The sequence below is a fragment of the Vulpes lagopus genome, chromosome 22 (genome assembly GCF_018345385.1).
Source record: "Vulpes lagopus strain Blue_001 chromosome 22, ASM1834538v1, whole genome shotgun sequence".
NCBI lineage: Eukaryota > Metazoa > Chordata > Mammalia > Carnivora > Canidae > Vulpes > Vulpes lagopus.
The window spans coordinates 9,471,334-9,496,515 of NC_054845.1; the positions used below are offsets into that span (position 1 = coordinate 9,471,334).

The window sequence follows — 25,182 nt, forward strand, 5'->3', positions numbered from 1 at the left end:
GGTTTTATTTATTTATTTTGAGAGAAGGAGCACAAGCGGGGGAGGGGCAGAAGGAGAAGGAGAGAGAGAATCTCAAGCAGACTCCCTGCTGAACTTGGAGCCCTATGTGGGGCTCAGTCTCACAATCCCGAGATCATGACCTGAGCCAAACCCAAGAGTCTGATGCCCAACCAACTGAGGCACCCAGGCATGCCCCAGGATCAATGATTCTTAATGGCAGGTGATAAATGATGCAGTTCATAAACAGTGTAGTGCTTTGTCTCATAGGTCTGATTTTTAGAAATTACTTAATTTGATATTTCAGTAGCATTATAGGAAAATAAGAATGTTTTCTTTATCAAAAGATTGAGAAACCTTCCTTTAATTAATCTGCAGTTTAAAAAAAGGTTGGTAAATGGCAGGATTTTTGGCAGAGAAGAAACAAGGAAAATGAGTTGTTCCCGTGCAGCAGGAATCCAGATATTCCAGGGCAGGCAGAAGTGTGGGTATCTGTAAACCCAAGAGAGGACACGCACTTGTAAAAGGAGGAAGGGAAAAATACAGTGTCCAGGAGAGTTTCTTGTGCTCAGTAAGCACTCAGTAAATAGTTTTGAGCGAATAAATGAGCTGAGGCCACCCAGCCATATCAAGCATTGGTATAATTTACTTCTGATATAGCATACAAAAGTGACACAAAAAATAGTAAATGGGAGTGACGAGAAACTTAAATTATTTGGGCATCTGCTAGAAGTCTTATTTATGTTCAAAGAAATACAGGGTTTCAGATACCAATTTACCTCATTTTCATCCCTAAGAAGATGAAGGAAATGAAGGGAACTGCTATTTTGGATCTAATTTTAACCAAGAGATTGGTTGGTGGAATAGAAGGAGAAGGAAACGTTATTCACTTATTCAGTGAAAGTTGAGCGTCTACTATGTGCCAGACTCTTGGAAGATGGTGACCGTGTCATTTTAGCTCTGTGATAATCAGCGAGCAGGTGATGGATATAGCCAGATATGTATCACAGATATTGGGAGAGAAATTTCAAATTTCAGAGAAGAAATAGATATGATTCTGTAGGTTGAGACTCTAGACTAAAGAGATAAGAACCTCAACTTTTAAAACTGTGATTAGGGCTCTTTGAATGTGCTCTCGAAGCTTCTCAAACCCCCCTTCTCAAATTCAGTATCATACCAGGTCACTATTGCCTTTGTACTCACTTATCTATTTGTTGTGAAACTTTAAGCTTCAAGAGGGCAGCCCTGTATCTGTCATGTTTATCTTTGTATCCTAGTAAATGGGACAGGACTTGGCACATAGCTGATACTCAATAAAGCACATGTATACACTCATACACACACACACACAGGCACACTTCATTGTGTATATAATGAATTAAGCAATAAACAATAATGAAATTCTGATAATATAATCATGAAAGTTTTTCCAAATTATCAAAGATAATGCACACACACACATACACACACATTCGTTAAGTTGAAGAGTCCACATTTTTTTGAATGATTAGAACTAGAGGTTTGAAAGTTCTAAAAGGGTGAGGAAAAAAGATGGCTATGGCTGCAAAGGGCATACTCAGGTTAACTCAAAATATAAAAGACCATTTAAAGAAAAATGCAAGGACAGGCAAATAACCAAGAACAGATACCAAAGAGAGAGATAATCCCAATAGAATGGTGTCAGGAAGCCTAGAGTTCAGAGTGAGCTGAAGTATGTAAAAAAAAAAAAATTCTAAAAACAACAAAAGGGACTTAAAAAGCTGGCAAGGAAGCGTCCTACAGAAAATGAAGGTCACAGAATAAACCAGATGTAGAAAATTGGAATGCTTATGATGTCAACTGTGTTGTTCCCATTTTTGATAATGACATAGTTACAATTTCTGTCAAGAGTGGAGTATTATTTTTAGTTGTACTTCTTACTGTAGAATTTTGTTTTACTTCTGTAGAAAAAAGAACAAGAAAAGGACAGGACCTCTGATGAGAAAAACAAAGGACTGTTCAGCTCTTCTTATTCTTGGCTTTTAATCAAGGATCATGATCTCCCATCTGATAAGGTTAGACTAGAATGAGGGTAAGAGGGAATTGAGGGGGCAGCCCAGGTGGCTCAGCGGTTTAGAGCCGCCTTCAGCCCAGGATGTGACCCTGGAGATCCGGGATCGAGTCCCACGTCGGGCTTCCTGCATGGAGCCTGCTTCTCCCTCTGCCTGTGTCTCTGCCTCTCTTTCTCTCTGTGTCTCTCATGAATAAATAAATAAAATCTTAAAAAAAAAAAAAAAAGAGGGAATTGAGGCTGATGGCAGCATAATACCAGATCCTTAGCCCTTCCTTGTAGATTGGGGTCTCCTGGCCCAGATTGTAGCCACAGGCCTGAGAATGCTCACACCTGTGATTCCCCCGCTCCAACCAGCCATCTTGAGGGAATGTTAGCAAACACAGAATCTCAGCAGAATTTTAGAATTTATTCTGAAATTTTTGGGAACACTCAGAAAAGAAAGCGATAATCATTAGGCACCAATAAGAAATCAAGAGGGACTAAGTGATATTCCTGTTCCGTAGAGAAATTAGAATGCAAGATGAAGAAAATGTGGTAGTTAAAGGTGTGTAGGAATATCATCCAGCCAGTTTTCACAGTATCTCAAGATTTTATTGTCGATTTAATAGAGAAATATGAAGGGAATAACAATAGTTAAGTGGATTCACAAGTAGGTTTCGCATAACCAAGCCCAAAGAGTGCTAAAGAATGGATCCATGTGATCACAGAAAGTGATGTATAGACATTTACTTCTGTTTTATTTTAGGTTTTTCTTTAGCAGTGACGTTAACGATGATGAGTTGGATGAAAATAATAGGAATGACAGATGCCTGTTGGATTCTTAATGTGTCAAACACTGTTCTATTACTCTGCATTATTAGTTTATTTAATCCTTACAACAATCCTATGTAGTCAATACTTTTATTTCCACTTTATAAATGAGTAAGCTGCAGCACAGAGAGTTTAAGTAACTTCCTCAAGGTCACACATTTCTTAGGTGTCAGAGCTGTGATTCAAGCCCAGACTGTTTATTAATGGCATAAGTTACATAAATGATATCCTTCAGGCTTGTGAATGACCAAAGTGAAATGTACACCTGAAGTGGAAAGCTGTAGATTTGATATCCAAAAGAATTCCAATAGACTGGAAAAATTGGCTAAATTAACAAGACAAAATTAATTTAAAGTAAATATATCCTCATGCACTTAAGTTCCCCCAAAAATCAACTATGAAAGTAAAGATTGGGGAAATGGAACTTACTAATGAATCAAATGAGGAAGTCTTGGATTTCATTAATAGAGGCTTATTATAACCAAAGTATAGTCTGGTGTAGTTGTCAATGAAATGCAATCTTGGGTTGCATTAAAAGAAGAATAAAACCATTAAATGAATATATATATGTGTGTGTGTGTATATTGGCACATAACACGATACAACATAATATATGGTGTAGATATCATATATACCAGAATGAGAATACACAAAACTATGTCATGTGAGGAATGAATGCTCTCTCAAAAATAAAGTTCTAAAGATCTGACAATACAAAATGTTTTGCCTATAAAATAATTTAGAGATTTATGAAGTCCTTACCAAATCTAGCCTGAATGATCCTGTACTAAAATAGAGAAAGTATACATAGGACAAATGTGACACATGGAGAAAAGTGGTCAGATTTATGGACTATCTGAAAGCATAGCTAGGAGCATTGCATGGGAAATTATAGGAAGGCAGTTGTTTCAATTTTACCTAAGAATTTGTTCACAACTAGTCTCATGCAGAAGCAGCTACATTAAAAGGCATGGAGTCCCCATCATGGAATTTGAGCAGACACCGGATGGCCACTTAATGAGGGTGTTGGAAAGGAATTGACTTGTAGGTCAGGAAGATGGGAGACCTCTGAGTCCCTTCTAACTTCAGATTCCAGAAGAATGAACAATTACTCGACCTCTCTCTATGAAATAAGGAGTGAGGGATGGATGTTGAGTGTTGAAACTGTTCCAGCTTACAGAACTATGGGTAAGTTGAGACCTGGAGATGGGCTCCAGGGGAGTCAGATTGAGTTATGATCCAAATCAAACAAAAAGTCTAAGTTACACAGGAGTTATCCATGCCTTTCTGGTGATAGTTTTCTCTTGATTTTATCTCACTAGTAAGCCACAAATTATTTTCCAACAAAGCCATAGATTTGGAAGCATTTCCAGTCTTGCCTGCAAGCAGGCTTTTTCTGTGACCATCTCAGATCCTGGGCACAAGGAACCCAAAGAAGTATTTCACTTCTAGGAGTATGCCGCGAAAGTATCAGCTAGACCTAATAACTTGGTTTCAGTATTCATGTCAAGCTTTTAGACAATACACGACTAAGGCAGAATGAGACCAGTCTAGATACTTCATGGGAAACTTAGAGGAAGACGCTGAAGAAAGATTATAAAACTACCTCGTCTCCCCTTTTGGAACCCTGAAGTTTCAGAGGGACTCTGAAGTCCCCCATTTTCCTGAATTACAAGTGAATACCCTTTCAGCGTCTCACTAAGTGGTCTTCCAGTCTATGCTTGAACAAATCCTATGCCAGGAGACACGTTACTCTTAATGACAGCATCTTCCATTTAAAGACACCAGATGTTAATATGACGTGTCAACTATACTTCAATTGAAATTTAAAAATGGGCAGCCCCGGTGGCGCAGCGGTCTAGCGCCGTCTTGCAGCCCAGTGCGTGATCCTGGAGACCCTGGATCGAGTCCCACGTCAGGCTCCCTGCATGGAGCCTGCTTCTCTCTCTGCCTGTGTCTCTGCCTCTCTCTCTCTCTCTCTCTGGATAAATAAAATCTTAAGGAAAAAAAAAAGAAAATTAAAAATGTTTTTAAAATAATAATAAAGATATAAGACGTAATGGGAAGAAGGGAAAGGGAACTCAGGGAGATAATGCAAGTGAAAGAAAGGGTGAGCAGAAAGATGAGAAATGGTTTTGGCAAATGTATTCCACCGTGATTTGTCCTCACTGGGAAGTGGAGAACAAAATTTAAAACACTGAGAAAACATTGTTCTTCCCATTAATAACTTTTCTATCCCATTTGGCTTTTCTGCCAATCCGGCTTTATAGTTCTGATTATAATTGTTGCAAATGCTAAGATTTCCTAACTGGATCGAACCCATTAAGTAGTTTTTAAACAATTTCCTATATTTGCATCAAACCAAAATAATGGCAGCTGTCTAGTAGAATAAGGACAAGCTTGGGAATCAGTTTCAGAGATGTGAGTCCCTGAATTGCTATTGACTGGCTCTGGGACCTCGGCCTTAACTTCTCTATGCCCACTTCTCTCATCTATGAAATGAATATAGTAATACTTACTTGTGGGAGCACTGAGAGGACTCGGTGAAATAGACATAAAGGGATAAAACCCAACATGGTGCTTGAGGAATTTTTGTTTTGTTTGCTATTGCATTCCCCAGCATCTAGGGTAATGCCTGGCCAAAGGAGATGCTCACTAAATGTTTGTTAAGTGAATGAATGAATGAATGAATGAGTCAGTGAGCCAGCTCAGCATATGACCCTTCTTGCTAAAGGCATGGCAGTGTTATCAGACAGGAGAAGTCTTTGTAAAGCAAGAGGCTGACTGATTAGTCAGAGGTTTGAGGAAGGAGAATGCTTTGTCACAGATAAATGTATTTTTTCCCATCATGCAGCATAGCTTCAGGATCTTTAAAAAATTAAACCAAAACTCTGAGCATTGGGTTGTCTTTATAGTCTTTCCTCAGTCCTTCCTTTGTGTTTTCCATGAGGTTGTCTGGAGTGGTCTCATTCTGTCCAGTCATATTTTGTTAGAAAGCTTGAAATGAAAAATGAAACCAACTGAAGTCTGGCTGGCAGCCATTCAGAAATAGACTTTTTTAAAAAAGTAGATTAATTTTCAAAGGCATTTTCCCTCTTTAATACTCAGATTTTTAGAAGAACCACTTAGTAAAACAAACAAGAGTGTCTTTTCAGTGTCTGGTTATCTCTTTTTCAAGACTGAGTTTGGTAAGTTACATAATATTAACTGTTGTTTATTCCCGGGGTGCAAAGCCAGGTAAAAAAAACCAAATGAAATATTTAATTTATGAGTTGCTTTCCTAGAGTGAAATGAAACTCAGCTGCATAGCTTTTATTTGTTTTAGAGCACATATTTAATATTAGTCAGATTAAAGTATATTTTTGCAAAAATAAAGGAAAAAGAATCAAGTTGCATCAAGTTGAAATGGTTAAAAAAAAGTCAAGTTTCAATTCATATCAAAACTAATAGAGAAAATTGAGTTTAGTTTCATTACTCATAACCATAAATGACAGGGGAGTGGCTCAGAGAATTGGCGTGCAGTGGAGATGGAAAGGAACTCTCTCTCGTTTGCTAAAAGGAAAACAAAACAAGGATGTTATCTCTTTGCTTCAGTATGAACAAGACAAGTGTGTAATTGAAACCTCACCATATAACACCTTTCACAAACTGATTTCTGATGTCATCTGATTGCTTACTGCCTGCTAATCTTATCTCTGTTCAAAGCTAATCTTAAAATTATACTGCATTACAGTAAGCTAAACACATTGCATCTATCTGAGGTGCATAGTGGACCCCCAATAAATATTTATCAGTTGACTTTTGTGCACTATGGAGGCAGGCTTTCCTTCTGGCCTTACATGTGACTTACTTGTTTCTGCCAGAGAGGTTTCAGTTTTGCTTTTCCTCTTACCTGAAATGCTATGCCCATCATTGTCAGTACTTCCTTAAAATAGTGTAAAAGAGCCCCGCCCCTCAGAAGCCCTAATAAAGCCACCTAAACGAAAGCCTCCTTGCCCCTCTGGAAGCCCCATTATAAACATGATTATAGACATTTCAGAATGGTTTAAGATTCTGCTACTGGCATTCTTATTTCTCTTGGTTCTGACACACCCCCAACTAATGCCCCACAATAGACATCCCTCAAGAATGATTATCATTTCTCATGGGGACACACACGTGTGGACATCCCTCCACATGCAGTGTCCAGCCCATTGGGGGCACACTCACAGGACATGTTCTCTGGCTAGATAATGAAAGTTTTAGCCTTAGTAAAAAAAAAAAAAAAAATTAACAACCCCAATTGCTTGTTTCTGCCAGTCTGCCAAAAATGGGTATAAGTGGAATCGAGGCTGTGAGAGATGGATCTTTTTCATCAAACAAGTGATCAAAACCTAATACATTTACACCTGAAAATTGCTTTAAGGTAGATTGGATGACTAAAAGAAAGTCTTCCAAAGGGAAATAATATATGGTATTATATTTATTTGAAAGGCCTGTACAATATTTGAACTACTGTACAAAAACCAGTTTTGATTCAATCTTTAGAAAAATGATTTGGAAGAGATTAAACTACATATCGCTGAGGCCTAACAGACCATCGTAAGCATTGGGTATTTTCTGGACTTCCCCCAGTGTGAGTTGAGCCACAGGGCAGGCTGGAGCTCAGTGCAAAGGAAAGAGGGTGAGGTGTGTGCTCCCACGCCTTTCATGCTGTAAACTCAAGGAGTAAGCAGGCTTGCCATGGAAAGGCTTACAAAGAACCCACAGCATACATATGGGTGTATGCAGCAATGAAAATCTGTATCTGTGGGTAGAGTTAACAGGCATATATAAATGGTAAGGTTAGTGGTTAAATGTGGTTACCTTTGGACTGAAAACCAATTAATTTTTGTTTTCTCATATTCCATAGTAAGGGTACAGCTTCAGCCTTTCTCTTTTGGGCAGAGTATAGGTTTTGATGGAGGGGAACTAACTAGAGGGCTAGTCTAGTGACCTGGTTACCCCAACTACAAGACTATATGTGCAGAAGAAATAAAATAAGTAGAAGACATTGAGGAAGTTACCTGGTTAAAGAGATGGGACACCTGGGGTTTGATATGGGAAGATGTGGAGGACTTCAGTGCTCATGGTTGGACCTTGACCCTGAGAATGACCATAATATTACAGATTAGACATACAGGCTGGGGAGGAGGATAGGGAATTGATTGGAGGGTATGTAAAGTGACGTGGCTAGAAGAGCATTGGACAATGCTGGTTTTCATGGTGGTGTATAAAGTGATAACCCAGTCTTCGATGTTGAGAACTGGGGAATTTCTTGCAATCAAGAAAGGAAAAATAAAATAAGAGGACATTCCTTGATTTTCATGTCTTTACTGAATATTTAATTGTCTAAGGCACTCTTCTACACTACTACTTTGGAAAAGAGGAAGAAGTGGAATTTATCAGAGATAGGCTTTTTAAAGGGAAGGAGTTCTTTTTGTAATTCATTGAATCTATTAATATCTTATATATTTGAAGTGCTTTAAAAGTCTTTATTTTCTCATCATAGCATATTTCAGGTGGCAAATTTTTATTTTTTATTATAGTTAGAAACTGAAAGAAAATTTACTAAGGTAGTAAATATGACCTGTAGAATTTTTAGCATATCATAAACTGGTCAGAATGAGTTTTTTATTATCAGTGATTGCATTAGAATAAACTCAAGAGCATTAAAATCATATTAATTCTCTCTTTTATCCATCTTAATATGGTTACTTGAAATCAGAAGGTATGAAAGGAGATTTAGTAATTTTTAAGCTGCTCTCTAATTAGCTCTAAGACTTTATTTGAACTTTGCTCTTTCTATATTTTTACTGCTTATTGTCCTCTGAAGACAGGTACCTTAGCTATGAATTTAGTCACCAGAGCACCTATCACATCTGGTTAGGCACATGGCCAGAAACTGACCTAGCATGGGTTTCCAAGCTGTTCTGCAGGGAGGAGGTATTCATGAAAAAGAACACGAAAAACAAATGACCCTTTGGGCACAGTCAGAGCTGTGAGAGTTTACATCTTTCTTGGCAATGCTGCAACCAGGCCTCAGTCTGCCACCCACGCCTCTCTGGAGTTGCCCTAGGGTGGCAGTATTCAGGGGAGGGGAGGGTGTAGCCCTGTAAGGGCAATTTGTGGTCAGAAGGTTGCATTTCAAGGGTCAGCCCCATCACTGGCTAGATGTATGGCCGTGACCTCTCAGGCTTAGTTTCTCACTGTAAAATGAGGATTATGGAAAAGCAACCACACAGGCTATAGAGGGATTTAGTGAGATGATTTCTCTATTTATATTTATTTTATAACTCCTACTGTGTGCCAGGCACTGTTTTAATCACTTTTACAAGTCAGAACTCATGCCATCCTCATTACCACCCAATGAGGTCCTTATTATTATCACCCTCATTTTACTGATGAGGAAGCAAAGCCATAGAGAGTGGGGTAGTCACCCAAATCCCAGAACTACTCAGAGGCAGGATTGGGATTCCAACTTGGTAAATTGTAATTTTTTATTTCCTATCATAAGAAGATAAGTAAGGAAGAATCTGAATAGCAAAAAAATAGGCCGGTTCCTCTCTGCAATTATTTAAGGGCCAAAGGTGCTCTGGATGTTGACAGAAGCACCTTCACTTGTGCACCTGCCTCTACCAGTCTAGTTCGGGGCCGGCTGCACGGGCTCCTCAGCGGACTTTGCCTGTGGGCAGTTTAACATGGGCTCTGATGGTGGGGATCCCGACAGGCCTGACCCTAAAAAGAAATAGCGCCTTTCTGTGGACATGTTGAACTCACATACTAGTTTTTTTTGAAAATCAAACCAGCAAACAGAGGTAACACATACAAGACTAACTTGCCTATAGGGAGAACAGGTGTTCACAGGTAAGAAGGCCCTCTCCATTTGCCGGGCCCCGGCCATGGTTATCCCCACCCCCATACGCCTCACATCAGCTTTTCACTGGGAGAGACTGAACGTTCTCCATGAGCATCTCATTCCTCTGGCTGAGAGCATGAGCCCTCATGAAATGGATATACCCATGGATATAGTAGTACAGTATTCATTTAGTGCAGAATTAGCCAACAGATGCTTCCAGTTAGGCCTAGAACCAGGGGACAGGTTTTAGAAGGGGGAGGGGAGACAGCAAGCCTCAGGGGCAGAGCCAGGAATGTTTGCTAATTGATTGATGCGCCTGCACTAGTGTCGCAGGAAGATTAGAAGCCTTTAGCCGATGACCAGACCCAGACCTGACCTTTGGAGCGATCGCTAGAGTCCCAGCCCGTACTGTCTCTCGGCCTCCGAGGCCGCGGAGGGTATGCAGGGCCCGTCTTCTGGCTCGGCCTTCTCTGAGAGAAGAACGGAGAACTCGGCGTTCGCTGACAGGCCGAGGGCGCAAGCTCCGGCCAGTTAACAGCCGGTCCTCAGAAGGTGAGTCCCTCTGAGCCGCAGCTGGCTGAGGCCACTCCGGGCCTGAACCTACTCCGGGCCACACCCAGGATCCTGCCACCTACCCTGGTTGCTGACTCCACCTGCATCATGATTGAGATGACTGGTCACAGTAAAAGCTTGTTGATAAAGGTGGCCAGTTGGGGAACAGGGTTGATCTGCCTGTTGAGAAAGCCAGAAGCTCGGGCCTTGGCCTGGGATCCCTGATTTGGAACACACTGGGAGGCCTGAAAAAGTGAGTTGAAGTTGACTTTGTTGGAAAGCCTCAGGAGGAACAGTCACTGGGGCTGCGGGGGCTGGAGTGGAGGGAGGCGGGTGGGCAGGTGTCGGTGCGTTGGACTGGCTAGGCTGCTGGTTGCTTCTCTCCTGCTGGATGTTCAGGGGCCGCCTCAGCTTCCTCATATTCCCTCCCAACCCAAAGCCAGGGCACGTGAGACAGTCATCCTAGACGGTCTTTACCCAGTCAGGGCCAGTGCCGTTTCAAGGAAGTGGGAAAAACCTTCCTCTGCTACTTTGAGAAAATCATTACGTGTTTACTCAAAGAATTCTGACTTAATGGATTAGGAATATTGCGCGCTTCTTGGAACAGAGGTTTTTGAAACCAGACTCTGCTCTGAAAAGATGATGGTTCCTTTGCCAGGTGTATTCCAGGGCAAATGAGCCAGCTTCCCCAGAGCTGGCTTTGAACGTGTGGCTCCTCTTTGCCAAGTTTAGTTAGGATTTCTCTTTGCCAGTCCAGAGTTATGTTGCAGAACTGCAGTGCATGTTTTCTTTGGAGATGCATATCAGTGTTTTCTTTATAAAGTTGCTATAAAAAATTTTAAAAAGCCTACAGCCCCCACTGATGGCAAGCCTGCCTCCAGCCCTCTGCTATGCCTGGTCTCTGTGACGAGACTTGCAAGCAGCCCTTAGTGCTGCTCTGCCCAGAACCTTGAGCCAGCTCACTGCCAACTCTGATTTCCTGAGTCCACACTCTGATTTCCTTCTCCACCTCCTTGTCTGGCTCTCGTCTATGTTTTTGTGTACATGTCTGTCTCTATCCAGTGATGGAAGGAGTCGGGAGGTCCAAGTCGAGTGCTCAGCTCAGGCACTCATTAGCAGTGGGACTTGAATAAGTAGCTTGTTCTCTACGCTTCCAGTCCTTTTTCTATGAATTGAGGATAGCGCACTCCATATGGAGTTATGATGAGAATTAAATGAGTTAATACATGCAGAGTGCTTATGCAGCGCCTGATATACAGTAAGAGTTCAGTAAGTGCTATTTTGTAACCGCTGCCAGCATTCCCAGTAGAGCCTGGCACGTCGTAGGTGTTTAGTGAATGTCTGTCACGTAGTAAGAACAAGCATTGCCCTCTCTGTAGGAACCGCCCATAGCTAGTTGAAGAGCTGGGCACAAGGAAGTAAAGGGAAAGCGTGTGCTTTCTCAGCATTGAGGCTGGGAGTCGTCTGTGCATTTGGTGCTCAGCTGTGTGAAGGAGAACTGTGCTTGGTATTTTTGTCCACACCCCTCCGGGATCAGAGATTTGCTCGAGGGGCAGCAGAGGGATGAGGGGAAGCCAGTGTAATCTGTGGGAAGAGAGCCTTTGATGGCATGCTTGGACAGAGTGAAATTTCTCCTTCTGAACCTCATAACACCAGTCACTTCACCTTTCCCAAGGCCTCTCTGAGGATGGGCATGTTTTAAAGACTTGAGCTGACATCATTGCATCTTGAAACATAATTGAACTGCTGGTACAAGTGGGTACTTGTGCCAGGCCCAGGGTCACCCACATCGCTATGGAAACACATGTATGCTTGAAAGCCCGCGATCAGAAGCAGAGCCTTCCAGGGGCCCAGCACCAGGTCACTTTTAGAAAAAGGCATTTATTTATATTCGCAAGCCGTCAGAGACCTATGAAATGAAATAATTTCAAATTAAATAGAAAAACCATGCCACAGCTGAATGCTAATAAAGCCTGCCACACGCCCACCCCGTGTGCTCGCAGTGCCTGGGATCTGCTGCATTTATTTTAGTTGCCCTCTGCTCTTTTGCCTCCATTTGCATTCTGCTGCCGCCCGTGGGGAGGTGGTTTGGCTCTTGATGCAAAAATGGTTCATCTTCATTCACACGCATTTGCCAGTACCAGAGTGGAAAAATGCAAAGCGGGGCCTGCTATAGAGTGTGCTTTGTGCTCTTGCTCTCTGTGTCTGTGTGTGCAGCACATACAAGGGCGTCCAATTCGGATGACTGCCTCCCACGCCAGTGCTGGGCTGTTGAGTGGAGATGTTCTCCCGTGGAGGCCTGAAACTTGCATCAGCACATCTTGCCCTAGATGTGCTCGAGTGATATTCTGAGTGATTGGGAGCTTTTATCTGCCTCTGGAAGCAGGCCTTTTCAAATAAGTATTGACTGTTAATGACCTGTTTAAATAAAACATTCAATTTTCTTTCTTCTCCCCACAAAGAACTTTGTAGGCAGCGACATTTCTAAACCAGAGGCTAACCCGGCCTTTCAAAAGAGGCAGAGCCTGGGCTCTTAAATGTGAAATTTTTTCCTGACATTTGCCCTTAAAATGCTTCTCAGCGAAGTTGTTCTAACGGTGAGTTTAGTACATTGAAGTCTCTTTGAATGGAAATGCAACCTTGAGAGGTTTTATTCCCCCTCCAAATTAAACAAAAAAGTCCAGGTAAAGTATCCTTATATGAAATTCATATTTCAGTCACCATTCTCTGTTTCATTGTTTATGTGTCCTCATTCCTAATAATTAAAGGAGCTTTCCTCCAAGGAACAAGGCACTACACAAGAATTTTTATTAAACTGCAGGAATTAAACCACAGAAGAAAGAGCTAAAGCACTCGGAGCATAAGAGACCTCAGTAATTACGACACCAGATAAGGAGCAGCAAAGGACGGAGGGGAAGGGACCAGAGCACAAAACAGAAGAGAGGGATTAAGCAACAGGAAGGTCAAGCACCAGAAACCCCACATAGTGTTAAATTTAGACGAAGTCCCAGTCTTATAAATTTATAAATTTATTCTGAATTGTGTAAATGTAGACGAAGCCTTCAGCTGGCATGAAGGTACCCCTGGTTGTGCTTGGCGGACTGGACAGTTAGTCCCTGACCAGTTTAAAGGTGATCTTTACAGGGAGACAGCCTAGTACTTTGGAGATGACACCCATGCCTTTTTTTTTTTTTAAGACAAATTTTTAACTTTCTGCTGCCTTAGCTGTTGAATGCATCCATCCCAGGGCCCGTACCCCCTTGTAGTACTGAGAGCTGGGAAGGACCACAGCAGTCATGCTCTGAAGGGTAGAGAATGTGTGGCCCCGAGTATGACTGTAGGAATTCAGGACTTGCTTCCAGAATCTGCTCCTTTGACCTATTGATTTCTATGAGCTGTAGGCCCTTGGAAAACAGCAAATGCAGGGAGAGGCTGTGTCCGAATTCCCCTTGGGCAGTTTTGTCAACCAGGTAAGGCTGTTGTGTCCTGTCACAGGAGAAAGAGGAGCCTAGAAGTTGACAGCACATTCAGACACACTTTATCACAAACTATCATACCTCTCATCTTTCCTAAAACTCATTTGCTCTTCCCTGAGAGGCCTACACACACACACCCCTCCCCTTTCCTGGTAAGATGGTATTTAATTCTGAATTCTAAGCCACCTCAGGTGCTTCCCCACTTTTCCTTCGATATCTCCCGTGTCTACACAAGGTACACATGTCAATAAATTTCTGTTTGTTTTTCTCTTGTTCATCTGTCTTCTATTACAGATTAACAAGAGAGCGTGTCAGGTAGGAACTCAGGTAAAATTATTTTTCTTCCCCTGTAACTCCAGCCTCTTGTTCTGTAGCTGGAGACCTGAGGCCCTCGTGCTGTATGGTACGGATCTAGAACCTTTCTTCAATTGTCCATCAGGACGAGGCACCCCATGTAGACAGATCTAGTCGAAACTTGCCTGACCTGTTTCTCATTCCCTCAGAACACTGCTCTCTGCTAAGAGCCAATCAACGGCAGAAGAGAAGGAAATAAATTAATCGGTTGTGTTGCACCTTCTTCCAGAGGTACCAGCATGCTGTACACCGAGTAAGAATGCAGATGGCTCTTTAAGTTTAGACAGGTTCGGAGCTGGCACTCTGGGCGACTGTTGGACACCCTGCTTTGACTGGGTTTTTTTGCTGCTTGCGTCGATCATGTTGAGTAATTGACTCCCCACCCACAAGCTCAGTCCTGAGTCTTCCTCTCTGAGGCACCCATGAAAACGTCTCCAGGGCCACCTTCGTGATCACACGCTGTCAGGGCTGCACCAGAGTCAGATACGTGGACACTTTAATTACTTTAATGTAGAAAGAAGAAGCAGTTCAGCCTTAGACCCTGGAATGTCCTGCAGCCCCTGGGCAGCATGGAGGAGTGTAGGAAACACTTTGTTGGCTCAGGGCCAGCTAAATGCAGCCTTCTACACGCTCCTCCGAGGTAGGAAGCCACAGGAAAGCAGCCATCTCTTTATAACAAGTCCATTCCTGTCCATTCCTGTGTGAGTCGAGTGGTTTTGCTCTGCAGTTTGTGTGCCCTGCGTAGACAGGCCCAAGGCACGTGTCCCATGCCTGCCCTGCTTGAGGAGCCAGCGCTCGGACGGCCTCCACTCTCCCGCAGAATTCTTGCGGCACTTCAGCAACAGCCCATGACTTGTTCGTGATGGTTTTGAGGGGCTGTACGCACAATGGCCGTGTGCTCCAAAGTCACATGGCCCGGGTTTGAGTTCTGGGCCTGCCACTTACCTTGAGACCCAGGCTCAATTATCGAATTCCTGCGTCTTGGCTTTCACATGTGCAAAATGGGGGATAATCATCATTTCTACTTTATAGGGGGAGGGTTAACTGAAAAAACAATGTTTGTTGAGCACTTAACATAGTGCCTGGCCTTATAAGTGCTCCATAAGTGTGTTAATTATTATTAATAATATGTTGGTGGCCAGATCCATCTTTAATGTAATCTGTGGGAAACTGGGCCCCTATTTACGTGTCTAGGCTTCTGTGAGAGTCTGTGTGTTGTGTGTGGTGGTTGAGATCAAGAAAGAGGCCCTTTCTTAACATTCCCAGGATGGAGACTTGAGAGTAGTGGTTCTCAAAGCCTAGGCCATGTGCCTCTGAATGCCCTGGGGGGGCCGCCTAAACACTGACTGCTGAGCTCCCCACCAGAGCTTTGGCATCGGTCGGCCTGCGAGAGGTGGACAACTGGCGTTTCTAACAAGTTCCTAGGTGACGCTGATCTCCTCTAGGAATCAAACTGAGAGCAGCTACTCCAGGATAGTGCTTCCCAATAGAAATACAATGTAAGCCACCGTGGTCATTTAATATTTTCTAGTAGCCACCTTTGAAAGAGTAAAAAGAAATGAGCGAAATTCATTTTAATGTTGTATTTTATGTAACCCAGTATGTCAACTATTATCATCTCAACACGTAATAGATAGGAAAAATATTGAGACAGTTTACATTCCTTTTTGTAGTAAGTCTTTGGAATCGAGGGTATGTTTTACGGTCCCTGCACATTCTGGTTCAGCCAGCCACATTCAAATCTGGCTTTGCATGAAAATGACCTGGGGAGTTGCTTTTCTCAGGCCTCAGCCCCCTCATCCCAGTTGGCATTGGGTTCCAGAAAACCCTATTTCTGAAAGTTCCCCAGTTGATCCTGATGATTAGCCAGAAAGTCAAACTGATCCCGTCTTCTCCCAACCTGCTCATTTCCCTCTCTGTGCCTTATTGTCGGGATGTCCGCCACTTACCTATCTCCTTCAGCTACATTATGATAATTTGTGAAATACTCTATTAACAGCTCCAATTATGCGTTATGATCTTTATGCCTTTATAAATCATGGGAGAACTTTGCATAAATGACCTTGAAAAAATTTGCTAAAATCATTATTTTAACATTTTTCTTATGTATTACCTCTGGTTCCCTGAATCCATTTCAAGAAAAGTGATGTAGTACCTGAGAACAGGAAAGTGAATCTAAAAGCAGTAATAGGTTTCAGAGAAACAAAAGTGAAACTTCATTACTGTCTACACAGTAAAACACAAGGGAAACAGGGTCAGAAAGCAATTTGACATTTCAATGTCTTGTTTTCACTTTTTGTGTTGTATATGATTGCCTGAGAATTAGAAATACATATATTTCTTAAACTCAGAGTTTGGTAGTTGGACAGATTGTCATATGCTGAGTCTCACTGAATTGTATTAATTAGAAATGCTGAAGCATATTTTCCAGAATTTGTTCTGTTCAGGTTTTTCATAAAGAATATTTATCTTTGTTATAAACTAATAGATTTTCTGACTGGCATTAATGTATATTAAGTAAGATCTCTGCATAATGAGTAGTTCAGTTTGATATAACTTTGTACATGAAGTGACTAGTGGTAACCCTATTTGTGGATTATTAATTTTACACCAGAGAAGTGTATAGATGATATATTGGTGATAAATTGTGAAATTCTTTTCTTTGGATTGATATCTTTTCCTAATAAATTTTTGACTATGGAATATATATATCTAGAATGAAATGAGAGATTAATCTGTTATTTCATAAATAAAATTTCAGTCAACAACTTTCTTGATCTTTATTTTCTCTAGGATATATATAAAACTTAGATGATATCTCTGTATGTTTGTAATATTATTAATGAAAGCTGAAGTACAACTTTAAGGAAAGGAATTTCAAGCAATACCTAAGTTATTGAAACGTTACATCGATATCAGGAATTTCTGGTTATCTTAATTTTATATTGATTGATTGATAGGCACAGAGTATGTATTTATGGATCTGAATAATTGGGCTTCAGTAACTGGTAGAACTGAGAACACTCTTAAGTGATAGTAGGAATTAGAAACAGAGGCTTTGCTAGGAAGTCAGAGATCCCTGTACATTTCTTGTGGATTTAAAGCTCTTTTGATCAAGGTATGTTAGGATATGGGCATCCATCCTGTCTGATAGTGATAAACAAGTAGTGTGATGACCAGGTGTGACATGAGGGAAATAAGGAGGTCTGTTGGTCCCAAACACCTGTCACTCACAGCATTAGAGGCCTCTTAGGTTAGCTCAGGGGTCTGCAACTCTAAGTTGCCAAACTCTCTGGGTTTATTATTTTGGTGTGTTCTTTACCTAAGTTAAACAATCAAGATTAGATCAAACTGATCCGACTGTCCAGATGGAGTCCATAGCAGAAAACAGAATCGCCAAAGAATAGGAGCACAGCATAGTTTCATTGTCATAGAGGAGAGGAAGTGAGCTCAGGAAGGGTAACGAGCCTCTGATACCAGGCCACTTGGGGTGCGCTTCGCAGTAACCCAGTGGGACTGGTGCCAGACTGAGGGTGTGGACATTTAACACGGGTCCTCAGCTGGTGATCACCCCTGCCCAAACCTTGTCCTGACCGAGAACTCAGTTTGACTGTGTAGCCATTTAAATTCTTAATTCTTTAAGGCAAACCAAATTTAAGTTCTATTTATATTAAAATCCTTCATCTAGTTTCCATAACTGGAACTACAGCTGATTCCCCAATCTCCCTGTTAGGCACCAGCCAGCCGAAAGCCTTGACATAGAGAGAGCATTGGAATCCTCCTGAAAGGTAGAGCCTGTAGACGCAGCGCTCCATACAGGGGGAAAAAATTAAGAGAATAAAATGGGCCAAGAGCAGCCCCTACAATTATCTTTATCTTAATCTTTTCCATCTGAGAAACCTATAATAGCCCCTTTCTAACCTCGGAGCCAGCTTTTCCTCACACACAGACTCACGTAATTAATCCACTGGCACCACTACCACAGAAGAGTCTTCATGAGTTAGACGTTGAGGTCAGAGAGAAAGGGAATTGCCGAGGAAATGTATGTCAATATGTATATTAAGTAAAAGAAAGGTATATGTGTGTGTATTGTTCATCTCCAAATACAGCTCACCTTTCAGTGCTGCTACCTCCTCAGATCTCAGAAATGTTCTGTCCTCAATGGAATTCTTCCCTGATTCCTCCGTGGATTAAAACACTCCAGCCTTAGGAAACGCTTCACACCCAAATCCTAGACATCAAAGCACAACAAAAACAAGACGCTTTTTCTATCCGATTTCACACATCTATAACGGCAAGAGGAGATGTATCCAGAAGATTCAGCTAATCTAGTCTAATGAAAGGAACTGTGGCTCCCAGATCTATCCTAACAAATAGCACTAAATCCATCTGTCACCTTTGAGCCTTCATAGTTCCATAGGTCTGACCCGTATCTCCCCCTCCCTCACATCCTCGTTGCCACACACACACACACACACACACAGAGTAACATGCAGAAAAATCCACATATGTGCACAGTGTGTGTTTACATGCCAAAACTTCCATTTGAATAAGAAAATCAAACATCCAAATGTTTTCAAATATGATTGTAGACCATTTGGCAGGTATTGTGATGACTGATCAAAGGTTCCACTTTTCATCTATGGCTTATCAACAAAAATGCTTGCTTATTTATCCTTGCACTTCACAGACCATGTCTCTTCACTGTTACAGATCATCAGAAAATAATCCCATCTCTGTTACTAGTAACTGTCAGGAGTAGCAATAAATGAGAATGAAATTCAGGTATTATTTGCTGGCTAGTATTTTTTTTTTAAGATTTATTTATTTCAGAGAGAGAGAGAGAATGGTGGGAGGGGCAGAGGGAGAGAAAGAGAATCTCAAGCAGACTCCCCACTGAGCACAGATCCAGACTCAGGACTTGATCTCAGGATTCTAAGATCACGATCTGAGCTGAAGCCCAAGAGTGGGCCGTTTAACTGAACTTTGCCCCCCAGGAACCCCCCAGCTAGTATTATTTGCTTTCTTCCATATGCCAAATCAGAGGATATAGAATTTGCAGTCAGTTATGTAAATGGGAACTGTATTCAGTGGGATGGACACTCATTGCAGCCCAATATGAGAAGGAGCTGTCTTACTGGAGATTGAGTTTACAGAGTCTCTCATGCTAGTGTGCCCAAATGCATGTGTTAGTGGCATTATCATTTGGAAACTTATTAACATGAAATCTTACTGTTTATAATATCTGATAATATGTAATAATATATGTATGTGGATTCCTATTTGAGTGGTAATAGAGTAAAGAATACATATTGCCAAGCTTTCATCCTAAATGAACAAAAGATAATGGATCTGAATTTATGTTTTATTTAACTTATTTAAGACCTAGGTTTAGGGGATCCCTGGGTGGCGCAGCGGTTTGGCGCCTGCCTTTGGCCCAGGGTGTGATCCTGGAGACTCGGGATCAAATCCCACGTTGGGCTCCCGGTGCATGGAGCCTGCTTCTCCCTCTGCCTGTGTCTCTGCCTCTCTCTCTCTCTCTCTGTGACTATCATAAATAAATAAAAATTAAAAAAAAAAGACCTAGGTTTAAAAGGAAATGGTGAGGAGAAATCAGAGACTTATTGCAAGTTGTCCCCGAAATGTATCAACTCTAGATACACTCATTGTAGCCTGAATCAAAAAAGAATGTAAGATAGAGTTTCAGTGGTTCTTGATTGACAAAAAGTATTAATCATGCAAATAGGGAGTATAACGATATCTTGGCCTATCCTGCTGCTAATTTGAGCCAATCTGTTTGCCCACTGAAGTCATTTATGCTCTATTTCAAAAAGAGATTGAGACTATTAAAGGATTAAGTCCTGTCTTCCATAGTAATGGTGAAAGATTTAGACCAGATGAAAAGAAAGAAAACACCACCGATTCTTATTAAGAGTACAGATCTTTCCTGAGTGGGTCATTTCACAAAGAAGTTTGGGCTCCAGAGGTGGAAACCCTAAAGAATTTAAGGAAACAGAAAGATTGTGGGCAATTTTAAGACTCCATTTGATAGAGATCATGAATTTATGGTCATTAAAATTATGGTGAAGTCATATATATATGTATGTGTGTGTGTGTGTGTGTGTGTGTATATGCATTTATCTGGAAGGATGTTCATATGTTGATAAGTGAAAAAGCCAGTTTAAAAACTTAGTACATGGGGCACCTGAGTGGCTCTGTCAGTTAAGCATCTTCCATTCTGCTCAGGTCATGATCCCAGGGTTCTGGGATGGAGGCCTGCATCCAGGTCCCTGCTTCTCCCTCTGCGTCTCTCTGCTGCGTGTGCTCTCTCTATCTCCCTCAAATAAATAAAATCTTTTAAAACTGTTATGTACAGTGTTTCTTATGTTTAAATTTGGAATCATTTCTCCTGTTTTCTTCCTTGAGTGCTTTCGTATAGTTATGTATATGCAGGAAAGACTCAGTAAATGTTTGTTTTATTAACTAGAGGCTAATAAAAACTTTGGGACAGCAAGGATTGGGATGACAATGCTCTGTTAAAATAGGTATGCTCTCCCTCCTCTCACTGTTCTTGACCACCTTTCTTTTACTTAATAAACACGGTTTGGGTGCACACCCTCCTGTCCTTGTCATTTTTCATGTCAATACAGTATGAATAAAAAATTTTACATTGCCTTCTAGAGTTATCATAACATGTTTTTAGAACATATCTAAGACAAATGCTTAGCTTTAAAATATTTTTATATTCTAAAATGGTATTTATGATTATGACTGAATGAAATTGTTTACTGTGTTGGGAGAGAGCATGAAAATAACACATTGAGAAATCAATTTTAAAACTTTAATCTTTTTTTCCTTTTTTATAGGGCTTATTCCACTAGAAGCAAAATGGCTGAACTCAATACACATGTGAATGTCAAGGAAAAGGTACGATACAGTTATAAATTGGTTATAGAAACTCCAAACTGTGTAGTCTCTAGCTGGTAAAAACTCAGTTACAATGGAAGAAGGGAAAAATGGTTTTAGGGGATATACAATACATTTGACAACTAGAAAACCACCCAACAGAAAGAATCATAAGAAGCATTTACTCATTGTGTGTTAAGCATATTACTTTCATTTTCTCACTTAATCTTGACCATAACTCCATGAAGTTAATAGTGTTGTTATTCTCATTTTATAGAGAGAAGAACTGAGATATCAAAAAGTTAAGTAATTAGCCTAAGTTCACATAGCTAGTAAGCTACAGAGCTGGGATTTGAATCCAGGCAGTGCCATCCTACAGCTCATACTCTTAACCACCATGCTGGGTTACATCTGAAGGCTAGGGTATTATGTCACATCTCCAGAATAGCCTCATATAGAGATGTCCACAGCATTACCTAGTGGTTATGCTGGATAACCTATAATGTTTCTTTCAATGCAGGGAGTTGATGACTCTGAAAATCTCCCCCTTCTCATTATTTGTTGGGGGCTGATTATACTTCAAAGCCCTCCCATGTCTTGTCCTTCTCTGTGAAGGTTCCTCACTGTTAGGGTCAAAACCCCTCACTTATATATGCTACCGTGCACTATTAGCACTTAATGATCATAAACCGTAGACCATATGAGACCATGGAGACAAATTTGTCCAAGCCATTTATCTGGCACCGTGGAGACTGAGGCACTACAAGAGATTTGTCTGTGGTTGTATGACAGAGTGGGAAGGTCTCTCCACCTTCCACAGGGCCAACTCCCATCCTCCGCTAGATTGTGAACTACTTGAGGGCAGGAGTTTGTCTTTCATGTGTTTGTATCCTCACAGTACCTGAAACACAGAGTGAAGGGTTAGAGAAGTAACATTTGTGGAGTCCTGACTTTTTCCCTTTCATTTGACAAAGAAGTGTTGAACTCCTCCTTTGTGCCAGACACTGTTCTAGATGCTGGGATTATGGCACTAGGAACATGTAGGTGAGGTTCCTGCTACCATGGAGCTTGCTTTTTAGGGCAGAGAAACAGAGTCCGTACTGAGAACGTATAAATGCATATAGTCATTTCAGACAGTGGTGTGATGAGGCTGGCCTGGGGAGGGGGTCTTTAAGATGGGGTTGGTCAAGGCAGCCCTCGGCAGAGGAGGGGACACTTGGGCTGAGATGAAGACAACAGGAAAGAAACACCATGCAAAGATCCAGAGACAGAGCAGATAGAAAAGCAAGAGCCTGGAGGTGGGATAATTTGAATGTGTTTGGAGGCCAAGTGGTCAGTGTTGCCAGAGTGTCCGACAGAGGGATGGCGAGGGGGGATGAGATCAGTGAGCATGGCAGGATCCAGTGTTGGTAGTGTTGGCTCTTCTCCTGTGTTGCTGGACCTCCACAGGATCCGTGGGTGGAGTCCAGGGTTCCACAGACTTGCATGAGAAAAAACACATTTTCGACTTCACTCACATCTAAATGAAATATAGCATCTCCTGCGATCATGAATGCAGGCAAAGGAAGAAACCCACGGTTGCAGCAGGAGTATCTGCGACTTTCACAACTAGAGGTCACAGATACCTTCATATCAAATTACACTCGTTACAGATGTCCTGAAATGTCGTTTGTTCATGACCACTTCAAAACTACTGTAGTTACTGGAACTTCTGCTGCGTTGTGTTATTCGATGTTAATAGAGGAGCACAGATATTACTGTAGCATGACTTTTTAAATTTCAACTTTATTTCAGTGTGAATGGTGGTTTCCTTTATAATCATATGTATTTTATTTAAAACTTCACCAGACTGCCAAAGAGGGCCTGTGCCCCAAAAGGTTTAGGATCTGAAATAGCCATGTAGGGCTTTATTCAAAGGGCAAAAGTAGATGCTGAAAGTTTTTAAGCAGGAGCCTGACCTGTGTGATATTTTTTTAGAGCTCACCCTGGCTCTGTCAACTACTATGCTACCTATTTTACAGATCTTCGTATTAAATAACATTCTGAGGACACGGAAGTTTACAGTAAAGTGACTTGGTCAAAGTCAGACTCTCAGGAAATGTGGAGGAGCAGGGAGGGATTCAAACTCACCTGTGTCTGGTTCTAAAGCCTATTTCCTTTCCTCTGCATTTCTGCTTCTCAGAGTTTTCCACCAAAGTACCCCCAGGACACAAAAGAACACACTTGTGACCCCAGGTCTCTGAGAAGATGGCCAAAACCATTTTCTACATCATACAATTTATTTGAAGTCTTTCGTGTTATCTTAGAAATTAATACAAATTTTTTAGTTACTATATTCTATAAGATATTCCATATATTATGTTAATACAAAATTATTTTTACTTATTAAGCATTGAGCAAACAATAGCAGAAAGATGTGCCTCTTTTACATCATGACTTCACATTCTTCCTGACTCACAGTCATAGTCTTAGGTGAGACTGTGTTTCCCAGTTTGAGAAGTTGGGTCTGGCACCACCATGCTGACCCAAGATTGGCCCCTTTCCAAATGTCTGTTGATGAATAGATTGGACAGCTCCTGAAGTTGGATTATGGGAAGGAAAAGCACTTTAAAGAATCAGAGTCATAGTAATCGATTCTTTGTAAAACATGGCTAGTTGGACAGACCAATATGGTAGGCTCAGCAGAAAGAGTGTCTTATTCAAAACAGAGGTGGCATCCAGCCAGTAAGGGGAAGGAGGCTCATCTGTCAGCACCCAGACCACAGAGGTTCAGTGTGAATGCTCCATGTATTGGCTTAGGCGTCACATTCATCCACTTGTCATGATCAATGGAACATATGTGCACGAAGATTAACAGGAGATGGTGTTTCTGCCATCACACTTCAGTAACTTATCAAAATGCTGGCATTATTTTGAAAGAGGGTGATGCTTAAGTTGTAAATATTATCAATCTGCATGACAATGAAAGTAGAGCTCCTCTAACTCAATTAGTAAATTCCATCTTCCTATACCAAAAGGTTAATAGATTTCTCAACTCAATAAAATAAATCATCATAAACAACAGAAAATTCTGATCATTTATAATTTTACATTGATTTATTTTAGTACATGTATTTCCTTTAGTTATTAGCTTTTATGGCCTTTTTATGATTAGTTTGTTTTTCAATCTGTCACATGAGCAATGACATTTTAGTTTTGAAAATTAAGAATAATAACAACTGTTATGTCTTAAATTATCAATTATAAGCTTTTACAGACCTGAGAATGGATCTATGCAGTATTCTTATAAAAACCTAGCCAAGCACTGTGGGAAATTAATACTTAACAAAAGCCTTAAAAAAAAAAAAAAAAAAAAAAGCCTTGTGATGAAATGAGTACAGTAGTTACCTCTAGTGGATCCCCCTGTTGGATTAATCAAAAAGGAGTAGGTGCTTGGTGAAGAAATCATTTCTGTCCTCGGGAAGCTTTTAGTCCAAAGGAGAAACTAATAATTGAAGGTTTAATATCCAAGACAACTGAAATTTGTAATTGACGCTCTCTGTGGCTGTTTTATTTTAAACTATCATTATATTATCGGATTATAAGGATTTAAAATCAAAGTTATCGTTGACTCAAAAGTTCAGTCTCCTTAGTGTGACCTACATCCTCTGAGATCTGACCCTGTTGTCTTTTACACCTTGTTTATTGCCATTTACCCACATGCCCCCTTCAGCACCACTATCCTGACCTTGAATGTTCCTGCCTGGGGGCCTTTGCAAAGGTGGTCTCCTCTATATGGGAGGTGTCCTCCTCAGGAACCTGGCCCTCACTCACCTCCCTTTCAGGAGCTCTTTCAGGGGAATGTCTCCCTTGTCTTCCCTCCTGCCCCATTTGAATTCTCTATCCTCTTGTTCTCCTTTGAGTGGCTGCTTTCTGATCAAAACCATTATTCAGATTGTGATTGTTAGTTGTCTTCTCAGCAAGCAAGGCTTTGTGCTTCTTAGGGGACGGGATTGGGCCTCTCTTATCTTCATATTCTGGGACTTAACACATAGTTGACCCCCAAATACAATTGTATAAATGAATGGAAAATGAATGAATCGAACATCCCTACTTGAATAATGAAGTTCTTTAGAGACTATATGTCCCATTCACAAAATTTTGCGAAATCTGGAGCC

General features: G+C 41.1%; 1 protein-coding gene and 1 long non-coding RNA gene across 7 annotated transcripts in view; one reads left to right on the forward strand and one right to left on the reverse strand.

Moving 5' to 3' along the window:
• The window catches only part of SPATS2L (spermatogenesis associated serine rich 2 like), a 159,948-nt gene that overhangs the window by 58,706 nt on the left and 76,060 nt on the right, over positions 1-25,182 (forward strand). For 4 of the 6 annotated variants that reach the window (XM_041737253.1, XM_041737255.1, XM_041737254.1 and 1 more), the window contains one exon: positions 20,986-21,046. In XM_041737253.1, coding sequence (XP_041593187.1) covers positions 21,008-21,046 — 39 coding nt within the window. In that variant the 5' untranslated portion in view covers positions 20,986-21,007. Of the gene's footprint in view, positions 1-10,110; positions 10,543-20,985; positions 21,047-25,182 lie in introns of those variants that run through there. The other 2 variants (XM_041737252.1, XM_041737251.1) reach the window with 2 other exon arrangements.
• LOC121480595 lies at positions 6,199-10,242 on the reverse strand. The gene is made up of 3 exons (XR_005985022.1): positions 10,114-10,242; positions 7,906-7,984; positions 6,199-6,412 (listed from the first exon to the last, which is right to left on the reverse strand). It is a non-coding gene; the product is annotated as an uncharacterized LOC121480595 (long non-coding RNA).